We start from the raw sequence: 12,916 nt of genomic DNA, 5'->3' as shown, positions 1-12,916 counted from the left end.
AAAGATTTCCTTTGACTTTAGTGGTTGGATAATGGAGGACGCTTTGATTTACATATCTCTAATGTGTTGCTTTATGATTTAAGATGACTTGTGGTAGAACACCATTGCTTTGCTCTATTCCTGGAGAACTACCCCTGCAAAGTTTAGTTCTATCACAACTAGCCCCGATTCACCTGATCAGGTGTGTTCGTCTCTGATTGGGAATAAACCCTGCAGTGCGGCAGACCTTCAGGAAGTCAAGCGTCCCCGTTTGGAAGAATAATGCAGTGGGTGTGTGTGTGCGTGTGTGTGTGTGTGTGCTCTGCTACCTTCCCAGGTGACTCAGTTGGAGAAGAAACTGTGTGAGCTGGAAAATGAATGTCTAATGAATGGGGACGTGAAGTCCAAACTTAAACAGGAGAACACCCAGTTAGTGCACAGGTAAAACACACACACTCTGTGAAAGTATTTCTTCTCTTATGGGATGTATTTATTAAAAATAGGAATAATGAGAATGTGTTTGTTTGGTTATTATTTAATACTTATTGCTGAAACGGTAGATCAATACTCTCGCTGCTTTGAATGCAATGCTGATGTTTTCTAGACTAATGAACAGGAGATTCTCGCTCTGTTGCTTTTAACAAGAGGTCAGGTGACTTGTAAAAAGCCCTTTAGGTGTGACTTTAACCGCATTGTTCACTTATTGTTCTGAGAACAATCACTGGTACAAAATGCGTCTAAGAGCTCCAAAAGGATTGACCTTGAGGTGCTAATTTGGTCAAGGTGCTAAATGTGTGTGTGTGTGTCTCTGTGTGTGTGTCTCTGTGTGTGTGTCTCTGTGTGTGTGTCTCTGTGCGTGTGTGTCTCTGTGCGTGTGTGTCTCTGTGCGTGTGTGTCTCTGTGCGTGTGTGTCTCTGTGCGTGTGTGTCTCTGTGCGTGTGTGTCTCTGTGCGTGTGTGTCTCTGTGCGTGTGTGTCTCTGTGCGTGCGTGTGCGTGTGTGTGTGTGTGTGTGTGCAGGGTACATGAGCTGGAGGAGCAGCTGAAGGAGCAGGAGGTGCGGGCGGATCAAGGCATGGAGGAGGAGCTCAGAAGACACCGAGAGGCCTTCACCAAACTGGAGCGAGACAAAGACGCCCAGATTGAGCTCCTTACCCATCGGTACACACTTCTTAATAAGAGATCAGGCAGTGAGATGGTCCCACTGATGTAATATAACTGTGGCTCAAGGCAGATAAAAGTCTCATAATGTACCATTAACAAAGAAATTCAACTGTGTGTGTGTGTGTGTGTGTGTGTGTGTGTGTGTGTGTGTGTGTGTGTGTGTGTGTGTGTGTGTGTGTGTGTGTGTGTGTGATTATTTGCCGATCTCTTGGCAGGGTGCAGCAGCTGGAGATGGAGAACACGGAGATGCTGTCGAATGTGACCAGGCTAAAATTTCAGACAGAGAAGTTGGATGAGGTGTGTGTGTGTGTGTGGGGGGGGTGTTTTGGTTGATGTTTGTGTGGGTGTATGTTAATTTTCATGTGAATTCCCTCTCAGATGCCCTGATATTTCGAAACACTAATGGAGAGTATTATTAAGATTTATGATCAGGGGTGGTAACAGCACACTCAGTTATCAAAACACAGCTCAGCTTGATGACACGTATGACCAACACTCGTCAGCCTGGACAAGTTGGCAAATCAGTTACTCTTTGATATGTGGTTGTTTAACATGAATGATCTGGTTCAGTAATGACACACCTGTCTGAACCACAATGTGCAAATCTTCTAGTTCTCTTAGAGCTACCGACAGCACTTGAGAAATTGAGATAGAAGGGTGTATGCCTGCATACAGCTTGTGCATTTATTGCATATGGGTGTGTATCACTATGTGGGTGGTACCTCTAGTGCTTAAGTAGGTGTTCAGAGCACTGGAACAATATATTCTTTTAAACTCTGGAGCTGCCTTCCTTTCTTGCCCATGAACACAAAGCACGTCCCTCAGATCTAGTGTCCAGCAGAGTTCATTTACAGTTGTCTAGTATTATCAAAGTTGCCATGACTTCACTTTCGAGTGACAGCAGTGGCGCATGGCTAGAGTATCAGAATACCATCTCTGGGGCGTGTTTCTGCATTAGCATTAGCATTTTACAGTTACATGTGGTGATGCTCACTATTCAATTAAGTCAAACATTTTGATAACTACAAACTTTTAAGCACTTAAAATTCAGTTCATGAGGATTTGCAGCTGTGAGAAAAGCCGAGCGTTTTCGCTTTCCTATTTGTAATTGTAATGAGCTCCCATGAGTTTACCAGTCACTACCTGTGAGCTAGTTAGCATCCTTAGCAACAAGGGAGTTTAAATGCACTTACCTTGGTTTAGTTAGCTACATTAGTATTTATTTCTCTGAAGGTGGTTCACCCAAAGCCCATTACGTAGTGCACTTCACTTACTGTAATTGGCCTTCTAATAAAGATTTATCACCCAGAGCATTATTTTTCTTAGTCCTCTGATAAATATTTATTTCCTCAATTCGTTATGTAAATTCTGTCAGCATTATAGAGATTGAGTTTACACTGGAATGTTGCCGATTCTGCATCTTCATCCCCATCGCACACGGCTAAAATTTCTTTTATACTGCAAAATTACTTCCAATTTTAACTCCAATTTCAATTCGTTTTTTTAATATTCATTGCCCTGACTTTCTTTGGCAGCGCAGAGTGAGGCTTTGTCCACAGTGCTTACTAGATTCCACCATATTTTCTCAGTCAAACAGACGGAGAGGGAAGTAATGATACATTTAAGAGTGTCTCATAAAGTAACTGACAGGTAGTCAATTTAAACACAAAACAGGATTCTGTCTTGGAGCACAGTTCTTCAAACAGGTTTTTTCAGGCACCTAATACATGTGTGCTGATGCCATTGCTAACATAATCCTTTGTTAATGACGGTCTTCATATTTCACGGTTTATTTGAATTAGTAAGAAGAGGGAGAACAATTAATAATGCCCCTTTAAGAGCTTCAGTAATTTCCAGTCTCAGCAAAATGGGCCACATGCTATCCATCTTTCTCACGTCATCACCCACGTGAGTGTATGCAGCTCATTATTACAAATGACACGTCAACACACTCCATGAAATGTGTGGAATTTGCTTGAGTGTGTGCAGATGCCATTCTGTGATTTTACCCTTAGGGCGTCTCTTCCCACAAAGAGAATGTTGAACACTGTATATAATATTTCAATTTGTGGCCAATTATGCAGGTGTGGTGTATACCCTTATTTTGTAAGTACCCATGATTACCCATTGTATACATATTAAAATCACACTTTGATTTATTGAAATTATATAAAACATACCAACAAAAGCTAAATGAGTTCTGCGCAGCAGTGAGGCAGACCACCACTTATTACAACACTTTAGGGAAATTCCCAGGGCATTATACCTGCCCTGGGTGGTTTAGGCCCTGTAGTGCTTGTATACCTTTTGTGTTGTGTAGGGGGTGTGTTATTGTGGTGCTGGTTGTGTTGCATACTTCTAAAGTGAGTTAGCATGGGGATAGCACGTGTTGTAGACCAGAGTTCTTTAATTTCATCTGCAAAGGGCAGGTGTAACTAAATTCTCACGCCAAATAAGAGAAGGAAAATGGTGTCGACTGTTTGATGCCTAAGACTTTTATTTATGTAGAATCGCTTTTGCTTAATTGGATCCCAAAAACCGCATGTGCACTGGCTCGAGATAAGAATGAGGATCACCAGTGTAAGCACCGAGCACCACTACACTATGAAAGGGAAATGGGACCAAGACGTTCACAGACCATCCAATAAACTGAAAAGCTAGTTGGAGTGAAGAAGTAGTGTTCTGGGGTCAGAAATGCGTTCCATACGCTATCGTTGTCTACGAGAAAGCCGCCAGATTGTGACCTCATTTGCCTAATTGACCTAATTTGCTCTTTCATCTGGCTGCTGCTCTCCATTATTCCCAGTATGACCATTTATGGTAAAACAACATTTGCATATCCACCTATGGAAAAATGAAAATTCCTTCAGACGCAGATCAACTTTGGACCACTCTAAGTTGGCTAAAGAGCTGAAGTTTTCTTATCCATACACCCTGAAGAATGCTTTTGAAGCATCTGGAGTCACCAACAGGGGACTTTTAATAAAATAAAGGAAAAGTGACTTTTGATACACTTTTATCTCCTAGTGGCTAAGAGTGTGGCTTAGCTAGCACAAGCTGCTGTGGTACATGAACGTGTACTGGACTGTACTGGGTGTGTTTACCACTCGTCTGCCTGGTGCACATTATGATTCCATTACGACAATAATTCACTGACCTCATTATGAGCAGCAACATTTCTGTGCCTGTGTTTAGGACTTAACTTTTGCGTGCAGCCATGTATCAGCTGGTGTATGCTGTATATCCATAGAGCCCAAATGATACACTTTACATTTTTAGTTGTCCCTATTCCAGTTGACTAGTGAAACGTGTGTGTATGTTTGTCATGTAATCTGCAACATTACCAAAGACTTCTCCAAAGACTGAGTCAACACACCGTAACTGTAGAGGATGTCAACTAGGCCGACTTTCGAGTTAACAATATCTACCTGTATGTTAACTAGCTAACTCTGCCACGCCCGGCCTCGGCAGCAGAGGGAAGCTTCTCCTCACAGGCTTCCATTTGGTGAATGGGAGAACTGGAGGAACATTTTGGTGGTTGTTTATTAGTGTTTTAGTAAAAATTGAAGTGAAGCAGACCACAAAAATCAGAGAAAAGATTTTATTATGCCATATTAATACTAATATAATTATTACATCCAGGAGAAGCAGCGGATGACCGATAAGCTGGAGGACACCAGTCTGCGTCTGAAGGAAGAGATGGACCTGTACAGGAAGATGATGGACAAGCTGAGGCAGAATCGCAGCGACTACCAGAGAGAGAGGGAAGCCATGCAGGAGGTGAGACGGCGCCATCTAGCATGGGATTCCTGCCACTACACCAACATGGCCAGGGTTTTCCAGCTCGGTTCTCAGGGGCTCTAAGACGGTCCACTCAATCAGCTCCCAGCACACTTGAACCAAGCCAGCAAAAACACTCAATACCCGGCACGTTGAGATCGACAGATTTTTGGGTGGTGAAAATGGATATTATCTTTTAAGATTTTGAGTACCGACCTGAGAGTATGTATGTCATTGGGTGTAATCACAGAACCTCTCTTCAGCTGATCTGATGTCAGGTGAGTGTCTGTGAGCTGTGTCCTTATGTCTCATGTCTCTGTTTCACAGCTGATTGAGGACCTGCGCAGGGAGCTGGAGCACCTGCAGGTCTTTAAACTGGAGGCGGAGCGTACGGGGCGGAGCCGAAACTCGTCCAGCAGTGTATCAGAGTTCAGCACGCGGACACGCGAGACTGAACTTGAGCAAGAGGTCAAGAGACTTAAGCAGGTGAGGCACAGGCCTGCAGCGGACACCACAATCGGACACACGAGACAGGTAGACACGAGACAGGTAGACACGAGACAGGTAGACACGAGACAGGTAGACACGAGACAGGTAAAATACAGACGAGAATAGCCATAGAGGTAGCCACAAAAGTGAAAATTCCAAGACGGGTCCAACCTGATTTTCTTATTCATTTAAGTCACTATTTTCAGCTTCTGGAAAAGGTGTTTGCACACCGATAAACGATGTAGTCATGTGGATTTGTGGTCTGATGTTTTGTTTGACTCCAACCAATCTTAGCCAGTTGTGTTTGGAAAACACGCTTGGTAAGATCGCTAGGTAAAAAAAAAAAAAAAAAGAGTGCATGCTCGCTTTCCCCAAGGGAGAAACCTTTCTTTAGTTCTTGCTGTCTTCCTTGGATGTTTGTGTGTGTGCGCGCGTGTGTGTATGTGCGCATTGCGCAGTGCTGTGTTTCACAGGACATCCCCCCCGAACTCCAGCAGCGAGTGTGTGTTAGCACGCGACTCTGCCATAGTCTAGCGGTAAAGTCTCATTACCGCGATCCTCCCAACAACCGCTTGGTAGTAACTAATAACAACCCCCCCCAGTGCTTCCAGGGGGCGTGGCCGGTGCCGAGCCTTATGATTTCATCGCCTACTAAAGCCTCATTTTCGTTCAGTAGCATGTAGATCCTGTGTAGGTCTTGGGAGCTCCAAGCAGCCGGACGTCTGTCGCTCGGCACCCAGACGCCATTTCTCATACTGCTCCACTCATTCCACAGGACATGCCACGTGTTTACTGGTCACATCCCCAGTGCCCAGTCAAATTCATTCATGTTAAAATTGTAGTCAATACTTCTAAGGGGACAAAGTTTCTTTACTTTTATAACCTGCACGGGTTGTTTATCTCTATTTTTGCATTGTATGCATTGCATCTATTGAGCTTAAAGAAAATATTGGGTTTATAGAATACATGATTGAGCTCAGTTTTTTGTTTTTTATTTATTCATCTACATGTGGACCTTCCTTTTCCCCTCCAACATGATGCACCTAACGTGTTAATACATTAAATACTGTATCATTTGTTCATACACATGCCATCTAGTTGCTAATAAGCTATACTGATTGTAGCTTTAGGCTTCAAAAGAGCACAACAGAACTGATGTCATAACAGTGGTGGGTTCAGCGTTGTGTGTTCCCCACCCCCGCAGGAGAACCAGAAGTTGCGTGAGCAGAACGAGGAGCTCAACGGTCAGATCCTCAGCCTCAGTCTGCACGAGGCAAAGAACCTGTTCGCCACGCAGACGAAGGCACAGTCGCTCGCTTCTGAAATCGACAACGCTTCCCGCGACCAGGTACGTCTCGGGGGGGGGGGTGGGGGGGGGGGGGGGTGGGGGGGGGGGGGATCTGGGGTTTGATTGGGTATAAAAGTGAAGGAACCTTTACAGCTGGTGCTGTAGAACCACAATTGCATCAAACTATGATTGACAGAGCAAAATTTGCAGCATTTCACTGCTTGAAATGTACCATACTGGTCAACTTGATTCCAGGAGGCACTAACACATGCCTGGTTAACACAGGCAGGGAATTTTCTCTTTTCTTTCACTCCTCAGCAAAGTCACATGCTTGTTCCTGTTCCCACAGTTAATGGAGGCCCTCAAGGAACAAGAGGAAATAAATTCCCGCCTCCGGCAGTACATGGATAAAATAATTTTATCTATCCTGGATCACAACCCTTCCATCCTGGAAATCAAAATCTAAAGGCAAATTTCAGCTGGGTGTTCAAGCTGAAGTAACGCTGGGCATATGGCTCCCCCTGCTGCGCTGGAGGTGAAGTGGCAGGCAGATCTCAACCATATTCTTCCAAAAGGATTTCAAGTTCCTGTTATGAAGTGTGCTTCAAGAGCCTCTGCTCTCGCACCTGGCGCAAGACTTTGAGACATACTGGAATCCTTCGTGCACTTTTCCCAGACTCTGAAATTACTACTTTGTTGCTGCTCTGTACAGTTATGGGAATCTTCAGTGAATACGGCCATTATGGGCCTGGGAAGCACACACACACACACACACACACACACACACACACACACACACACACACACACACACACACACTGGATGAGCACATGTAACACTGGACATGACCGCAGATGCTCAGACGTCCTCACAAACCTCATGAAGTGTACAACAGGTCGCGACATTGAGCCGTACGGGAAAGATCTTTCACATACAGAAACCCTTTTGATTCTTTTCCAAATACTCACCCGTCACTGGAGCCCCATTAGTGCTCAGACCTGCTGATCATGGTGTTTGTGGCTACCTGGTGTTAATATGTTTGTTTTGGTGACAAGCAAGTCGGTTAGAGGGAGTATCTGTCTGATTGTATGTAAGGCCAGAAGAAGCCGCTTTTCTTCTGTGAAAATGAGGCTCTGTGTAGCCAATTGAAAATAGAGAGAGGGATGGAGAGGAAGTGTGAAAAAGAAAGTGAAGTGTTGTATCAATTTCAAAAGTCAAAGTCTCTGGTGTTGGTAATAGTGTCCAATGCAGACTTCTGAAGAGCAGTGTTATATTGCTCACATATTGTGAAATGTGGGAATCTGGGAGATGATGCTTGACTTCATGTCTTTATATTTTGTCTATTATATTTTCTAAAGTCTGCCTAATCTTAAGCTGTCTTTGTTACAAAGGCGGTTTTTGAGGTCAGCATCTTGAAGGTCTTGAATAGAAACAAAATTCCTAAGCTGGTGTTCCAAATTGCCTCATCATAACCAGGGTTTTCATTTATTTATTTCAGATGTTTATCCTTAATGAAAGTCATACAAATTAACCAGTAATGCATTGATGTAATAAGGCAGTTCGTTTAAAAAATGAACCTTTTCAGGTGTTAAATAATTAGCCTTAATTTGTAACATACTAGCTGGCTAATGTAGGTGAAAGCTGTCATGATACCACATGTGATTTAAGAATCTATCCACAGACATACACTGACGGGTGACTTGTTAACCGATGTAGGTAAAGTTGTTCACATTCACATTCAAGCCGTATTGTTACCTTCACTTTGCACCATGGAGGTTTTGTTTTAACTTGTCAGTTCTTTGTGCCTTTGCATTTCCCACTGATAGACCTACTGAATGTTTAGCTGCACACTGGTGGAGATGTCTAGCTGTCTCACGCCTTTTAAAATCACATGCATTTCAGTGCAATCTCTGAAGAACTGCAAATATTGTACAGAAGCAGTCATATTTTTTGATGCTTTGTGCCACTCAACACTTTTGCTTTAACCCTTGTTGCCTGGTAGTGCATAAGTCTGTGTGTTCATGTAGGGTAGGTTCCTGCAGTACCCATCATGTAGGGTAGATGGAACCCAAGCGCTTCACTGCTGTATTATCGTAGTGACGGAAGCCACGCGACCATGGCCTGGATGCCAATACGGTTCACGGCGGTATGCTTCAGTCTGGAATGGCTGCTTCGCATCAGTGCTGCGCTTCACAATGAAGCCAGTGGGTACTCTTGACAGCAGTCAATGTTAACGTTTAACATTTCTCACCAATGAATGTTTCATTACGCGCACCTGCTTTACCTGACCTGATCATTACTCAAAACATGACGTACAGTGGGCTAAATGAAAAATAAGATCTTGTTAAGCATTGTGAAGGAAATAACCCAGTTATGTGGATTTAAAATGGGGTAGAAATATCAATTCCAACTATTTTCAGATGTGCCCCCAGCTAAGTGTGAAACGGTGAATGGCACCCAGTCATTACTAAAACCCCCAGACTGACTGAAAACCTGGCTGAGATACAGCAGCAGCTCCAGGTCCAAGTGTCCGCAGATCCACAATATGACACACACACTGCTGAAGCTAAAGTAGTTCAGGCTGTTAGGGCTGATGATGTCTCTGATGATGGAGTCTAGTTTAACCACTACCCAATTCATCAAAAGTCCTTTGATGATATATTTTTTTGTTTGTTTCCAACTTTGACAAGGGGTGTTTTTCAGATATTTGTATGTTTGTATAGATGTTGTAATGGACTTAATATGCAGCATCGTTTTAAATGCTATAGACCTAAAAATTGCTCTGAGATGAGCCTTGTTAATTTATTTAGAGTATTGTTAAATGTTTCTCTTTGGTACTTTTTCAGTTTATTAAACAGCTGCAGTTTACTGAGTATGCCTAAAGAAGTCATAAAGAAGTCAGCTCTGGCATTTAGAGGTGAGCTTCCAATAACTGGACAGATCTGTGGCTTAAACCTTTGAAATAAATTCTGATAAATACTTTTTTTTTTATTACTTTGTATTCTTCTCTTAGTATTACAAGATAAACACATGCACTACTGACTTGTACTTTCTGGTAAATGTCAAACAGTTACATTACATTACCCTATAGTAGCACTGTGTCCAATGACCTCAATAACCAAGTTGAAGTATTGTCTATGTGGACAGCCCTACTAATCGAGTTGAGGTATTTCAGCCACACATTTATATATTGGGTGTATAAACCCTAGTCGCTCTGGATAAGAGCGTCTGCTAAATGCCGTAAATGTAAATGTAAACCAAGCACAGTAGATCACCTCATATTGAGCTTAGTGACTATAAATAAAGCTTTTTGTCAATAGATGCCACCTTTGCCACAAGACACAAAGCAGTGGACTACACAAGTTCATTGGGCAGGGCCACTGAGTACTGAGGTACACAGATATAAAAAGCACCAATCTTCTGTTGCATTCACTACAGATTTCCAAACTGCCTCTGGGCATCAGGAGCTTTATAACTGGGCTTCCGTGCCTGAGCTGCTGCACACAAGTCTGTCATAACTGTACAGTGTCAACAATCAGCTGGGGTGAAGAACACCGTCACTGGACTCTGGAGAAATAAAAACGTGGCGTGATCTCGTGATGTTTCATTACTTGGTGGCCTGGTGAATCTGGTTTTGGTCGACACCAGAAGAATGCCATACCATTGTTTCAGTGTTTCAAGTGATCTCAGACTGCTGGATTATGGTTTCTTTTGTATATGTGAATGTCAAATGATCTGTTTTTTTTTGTTTGATCTTAGCCATGAAACATATCACTTTGGAAAACCAAGATTTCCCATAGATAAAAATGGTAAACTAAACAGTTTTTCACTGTTTTTACAATGCACAAATCAAGTAGACATCATTATGAACCACAAAAGAACTGTACTGAGACCACCTCAGAAGATAGTCTGAGTTGGCTCATTTTGGGGGCCATTCTGAGACATGAAAGGTCATTTGGTGTGTTAAAATATATGTAAAGGAGACCAAGAGTCAGCAGTCTGAGACCACTTGCAACACAAATACCCTTAGACAATAATATGCTTACAATGTTTTTGCAACACTTTGGGGAATGGTCTTTCCTGTTTCAGCATTACTGTGCCCCTGTGCTCAAAGCGAGGTCCGTAAACACACGGTTTGATGAGCTTAGTGTGGAGGACCTCCAAAGGGTCTCACTATAATGAACTGTAATGTCTATTGCAATTGAGCCCTTCTTGTCCAACATCAGTGCCTGACTTCTCAAATGTTCTTTTGACTGAATGAGCACAAATTCCCAAAGACGCACTTCACATTCCTGTGGAAAGCAGTCATAGAACAGTAACCGCAGTTGTTGCCAGTGGACCTATCTGTGTCACTACGGGAATCAATTATATCACCCCCATCTGATTAACTCCACCCAGAGCCTGAGAACTTTGTGAAGATGAGCCATGTTTTTCTCACAAACAGTAGACCCGTTAGCTTTATGTTGATGCTTTTTTTTTTTAAGTACAGGAATTGCTCTCTTGTTGGCAGCAAAGCACAAAATACTATCAGGCCCCAGCCTCAGAAGGCAGAAGACCTGAATGGATAAAGTTTATTTTTAATGGAAACAATCCAGCTACGATCTGTGAAAACCTTATGTGTATGCTAACGACTTTGTGTCTGACTGCTTCTCTAACCTGGGTCAGTACATGTTGGGCTGGGAATGAAACTTTTCCTAAAAGAGGAATCAGTACTAACTGTTCATTGCAAAATTGGAATCGGGGGAAATTTAAGTATTTAAAAAGTAATTAGAACTTTTCATTGGCTTTTCACACTAGCCAACACTAACAGCTGATTTAATACATTGCAGTTTTCTAGAAAATTTTACTTGGCATTACTTCACGATAACATTTCGGGCTGTTTTGTCTGGGTCAGACAAATGCTGTGGTACTGGGTCCTTGTGATATTTCATGAATGAAACATTCATTCATTAACTTTAGTGTTAGCTAGTTATATACATTTTCATTATAATCCCATGGATCTGTGCTGCCAAATGTAAAAGGGTATTAAAAGGGTGCATTTTTCTTTTAATGACAGGGGAATACATATTCCTTTTTAATATTTGTGCAGTATTTTGTTTCTCAGAAATGAAAATGGAATGCTTTCGCTTGGTTATTTCATTAATGGTGAAGCTACATTTTGTTTACAGCACATGTTGCAACTGTAAAGTTCTAAGTTCTTGTAGGAGACAAAAAATGATGGTCTGTGATTTTTGCATTTTTTCTAGTCTTGAAATTACTTTCGATTTCTTAATGATGTTTGAAACGAGTCATGAAACAATATTGTCAATCTAGGTTCAGGGCTTTCGAATCATGAGCATTGAGTGCATCATTAAACCCTTAGTAATAATGGGCTTGATGGCCTTTATTTGGACACTATATCCGACTGGATTGGTGGAGTCCAGAGCACAAAAGAGTGCTGTCAAAGGAGTGTTTCTCTCTTGCTTTGTAATGGTTCTCTCGCTGCGGTCCCAATTGATGGCTTGCTTTATCTCCTGGACCATTGATGACTCTCCAGTACTGCACTCAAGTGTAATTGGATGAGTTGAGCACGCAAAGGAGCAATCAAACCGATGGTTGGGCTGCTCACCTCTAACAAAAGAGAAATTGCATATTTCATTGGCTTTAGGGCCTTCACAATAACCTCTGCATTTGAAATGTCTGCTTCAGATGTCTGCTGAAATGGTGTTCTGTAGTGCACCTGCAGCGAAAAAGGTATTAAAATGTCTTACCATCCCTAGCAGCTTTTACAGAGTGGGCATATTGAGCCCTCATTGAGCGGCCAGGTTTAGTGTGTGGGTATAGCATGCCACAGGAAGCAATTTATTGAGTTCGGCAGCAACAGTCATGTTGGATACATTATCGGTAACTAAAATGAAATCTTCCTTAGCCATATGTCCTTTCTCTGTGACATTCAGGAACAGCTCGGCCACATTTGTATCCTTAGGTCTTGTCTTGGACAGGGGCCACTCTCACAAGACGCTCTCTATGACGTAGGACCTGAAATTATTCTGGACAGACTCACAACACATTTAGGTCTACCAGGTCTGTCTGTCACTTTCCCCTTTCACCTGATCCAACTCCCCACCAGATGGTGATCAGTTGGCATCTCAGCATCATTCTTCATTCAAGTGTTCAATATATATTGTTTCAGCTGAGATGGTCAATAATTGACCTTTGGCTCAAGATTCTCTGGTACC

At 42.5% G+C, this 12,916-nt stretch overlaps 1 protein-coding gene across 7 annotated transcripts in view; it reads left to right on the top strand.

Annotated features, from left to right (window-relative positions):
• The window catches only part of rab11fip4b (RAB11 family interacting protein 4 (class II) b), a 45,710-nt gene extending 36,033 nt beyond the window's left edge, over positions 1-9,677 (top strand). For 6 of the 7 annotated variants that reach the window (XM_077015452.1, XM_077015446.1, XM_077015445.1 and 3 more), the window contains exons 7-14: positions 317-420; positions 998-1,138; positions 1,357-1,438; positions 4,784-4,921; positions 5,249-5,407; positions 5,869-5,946; positions 6,615-6,758; positions 7,048-9,677. In XM_077015452.1, coding sequence (XP_076871567.1) covers positions 317-420; positions 998-1,138; positions 1,357-1,438; positions 4,784-4,921; positions 5,249-5,407; positions 5,869-5,946; positions 6,615-6,758; positions 7,048-7,164 — 963 coding nt within the window. In that variant the 3' untranslated portion in view covers positions 7,165-9,677. The remainder of the gene's footprint in view (positions 1-316; positions 421-997; positions 1,139-1,356; positions 1,439-4,783; positions 4,922-5,248; positions 5,408-5,868; positions 5,947-6,614; positions 6,759-7,047) is intronic. The other variant, XM_077015450.1, reaches the window with a different exon arrangement.
• The last annotated feature ends 3,239 nt before the right edge of the window (positions 9,678-12,916 follow it).

Source organism: Brachyhypopomus gauderio, chromosome 8 (genome assembly GCF_052324685.1).
Source record: "Brachyhypopomus gauderio isolate BG-103 chromosome 8, BGAUD_0.2, whole genome shotgun sequence".
Lineage (NCBI taxonomy): Eukaryota > Metazoa > Chordata > Actinopteri > Gymnotiformes > Hypopomidae > Brachyhypopomus > Brachyhypopomus gauderio.
Note: the sequence above shows the minus strand (reverse complement) of the source record. Positions and strands in the feature narration are given on the sequence as shown.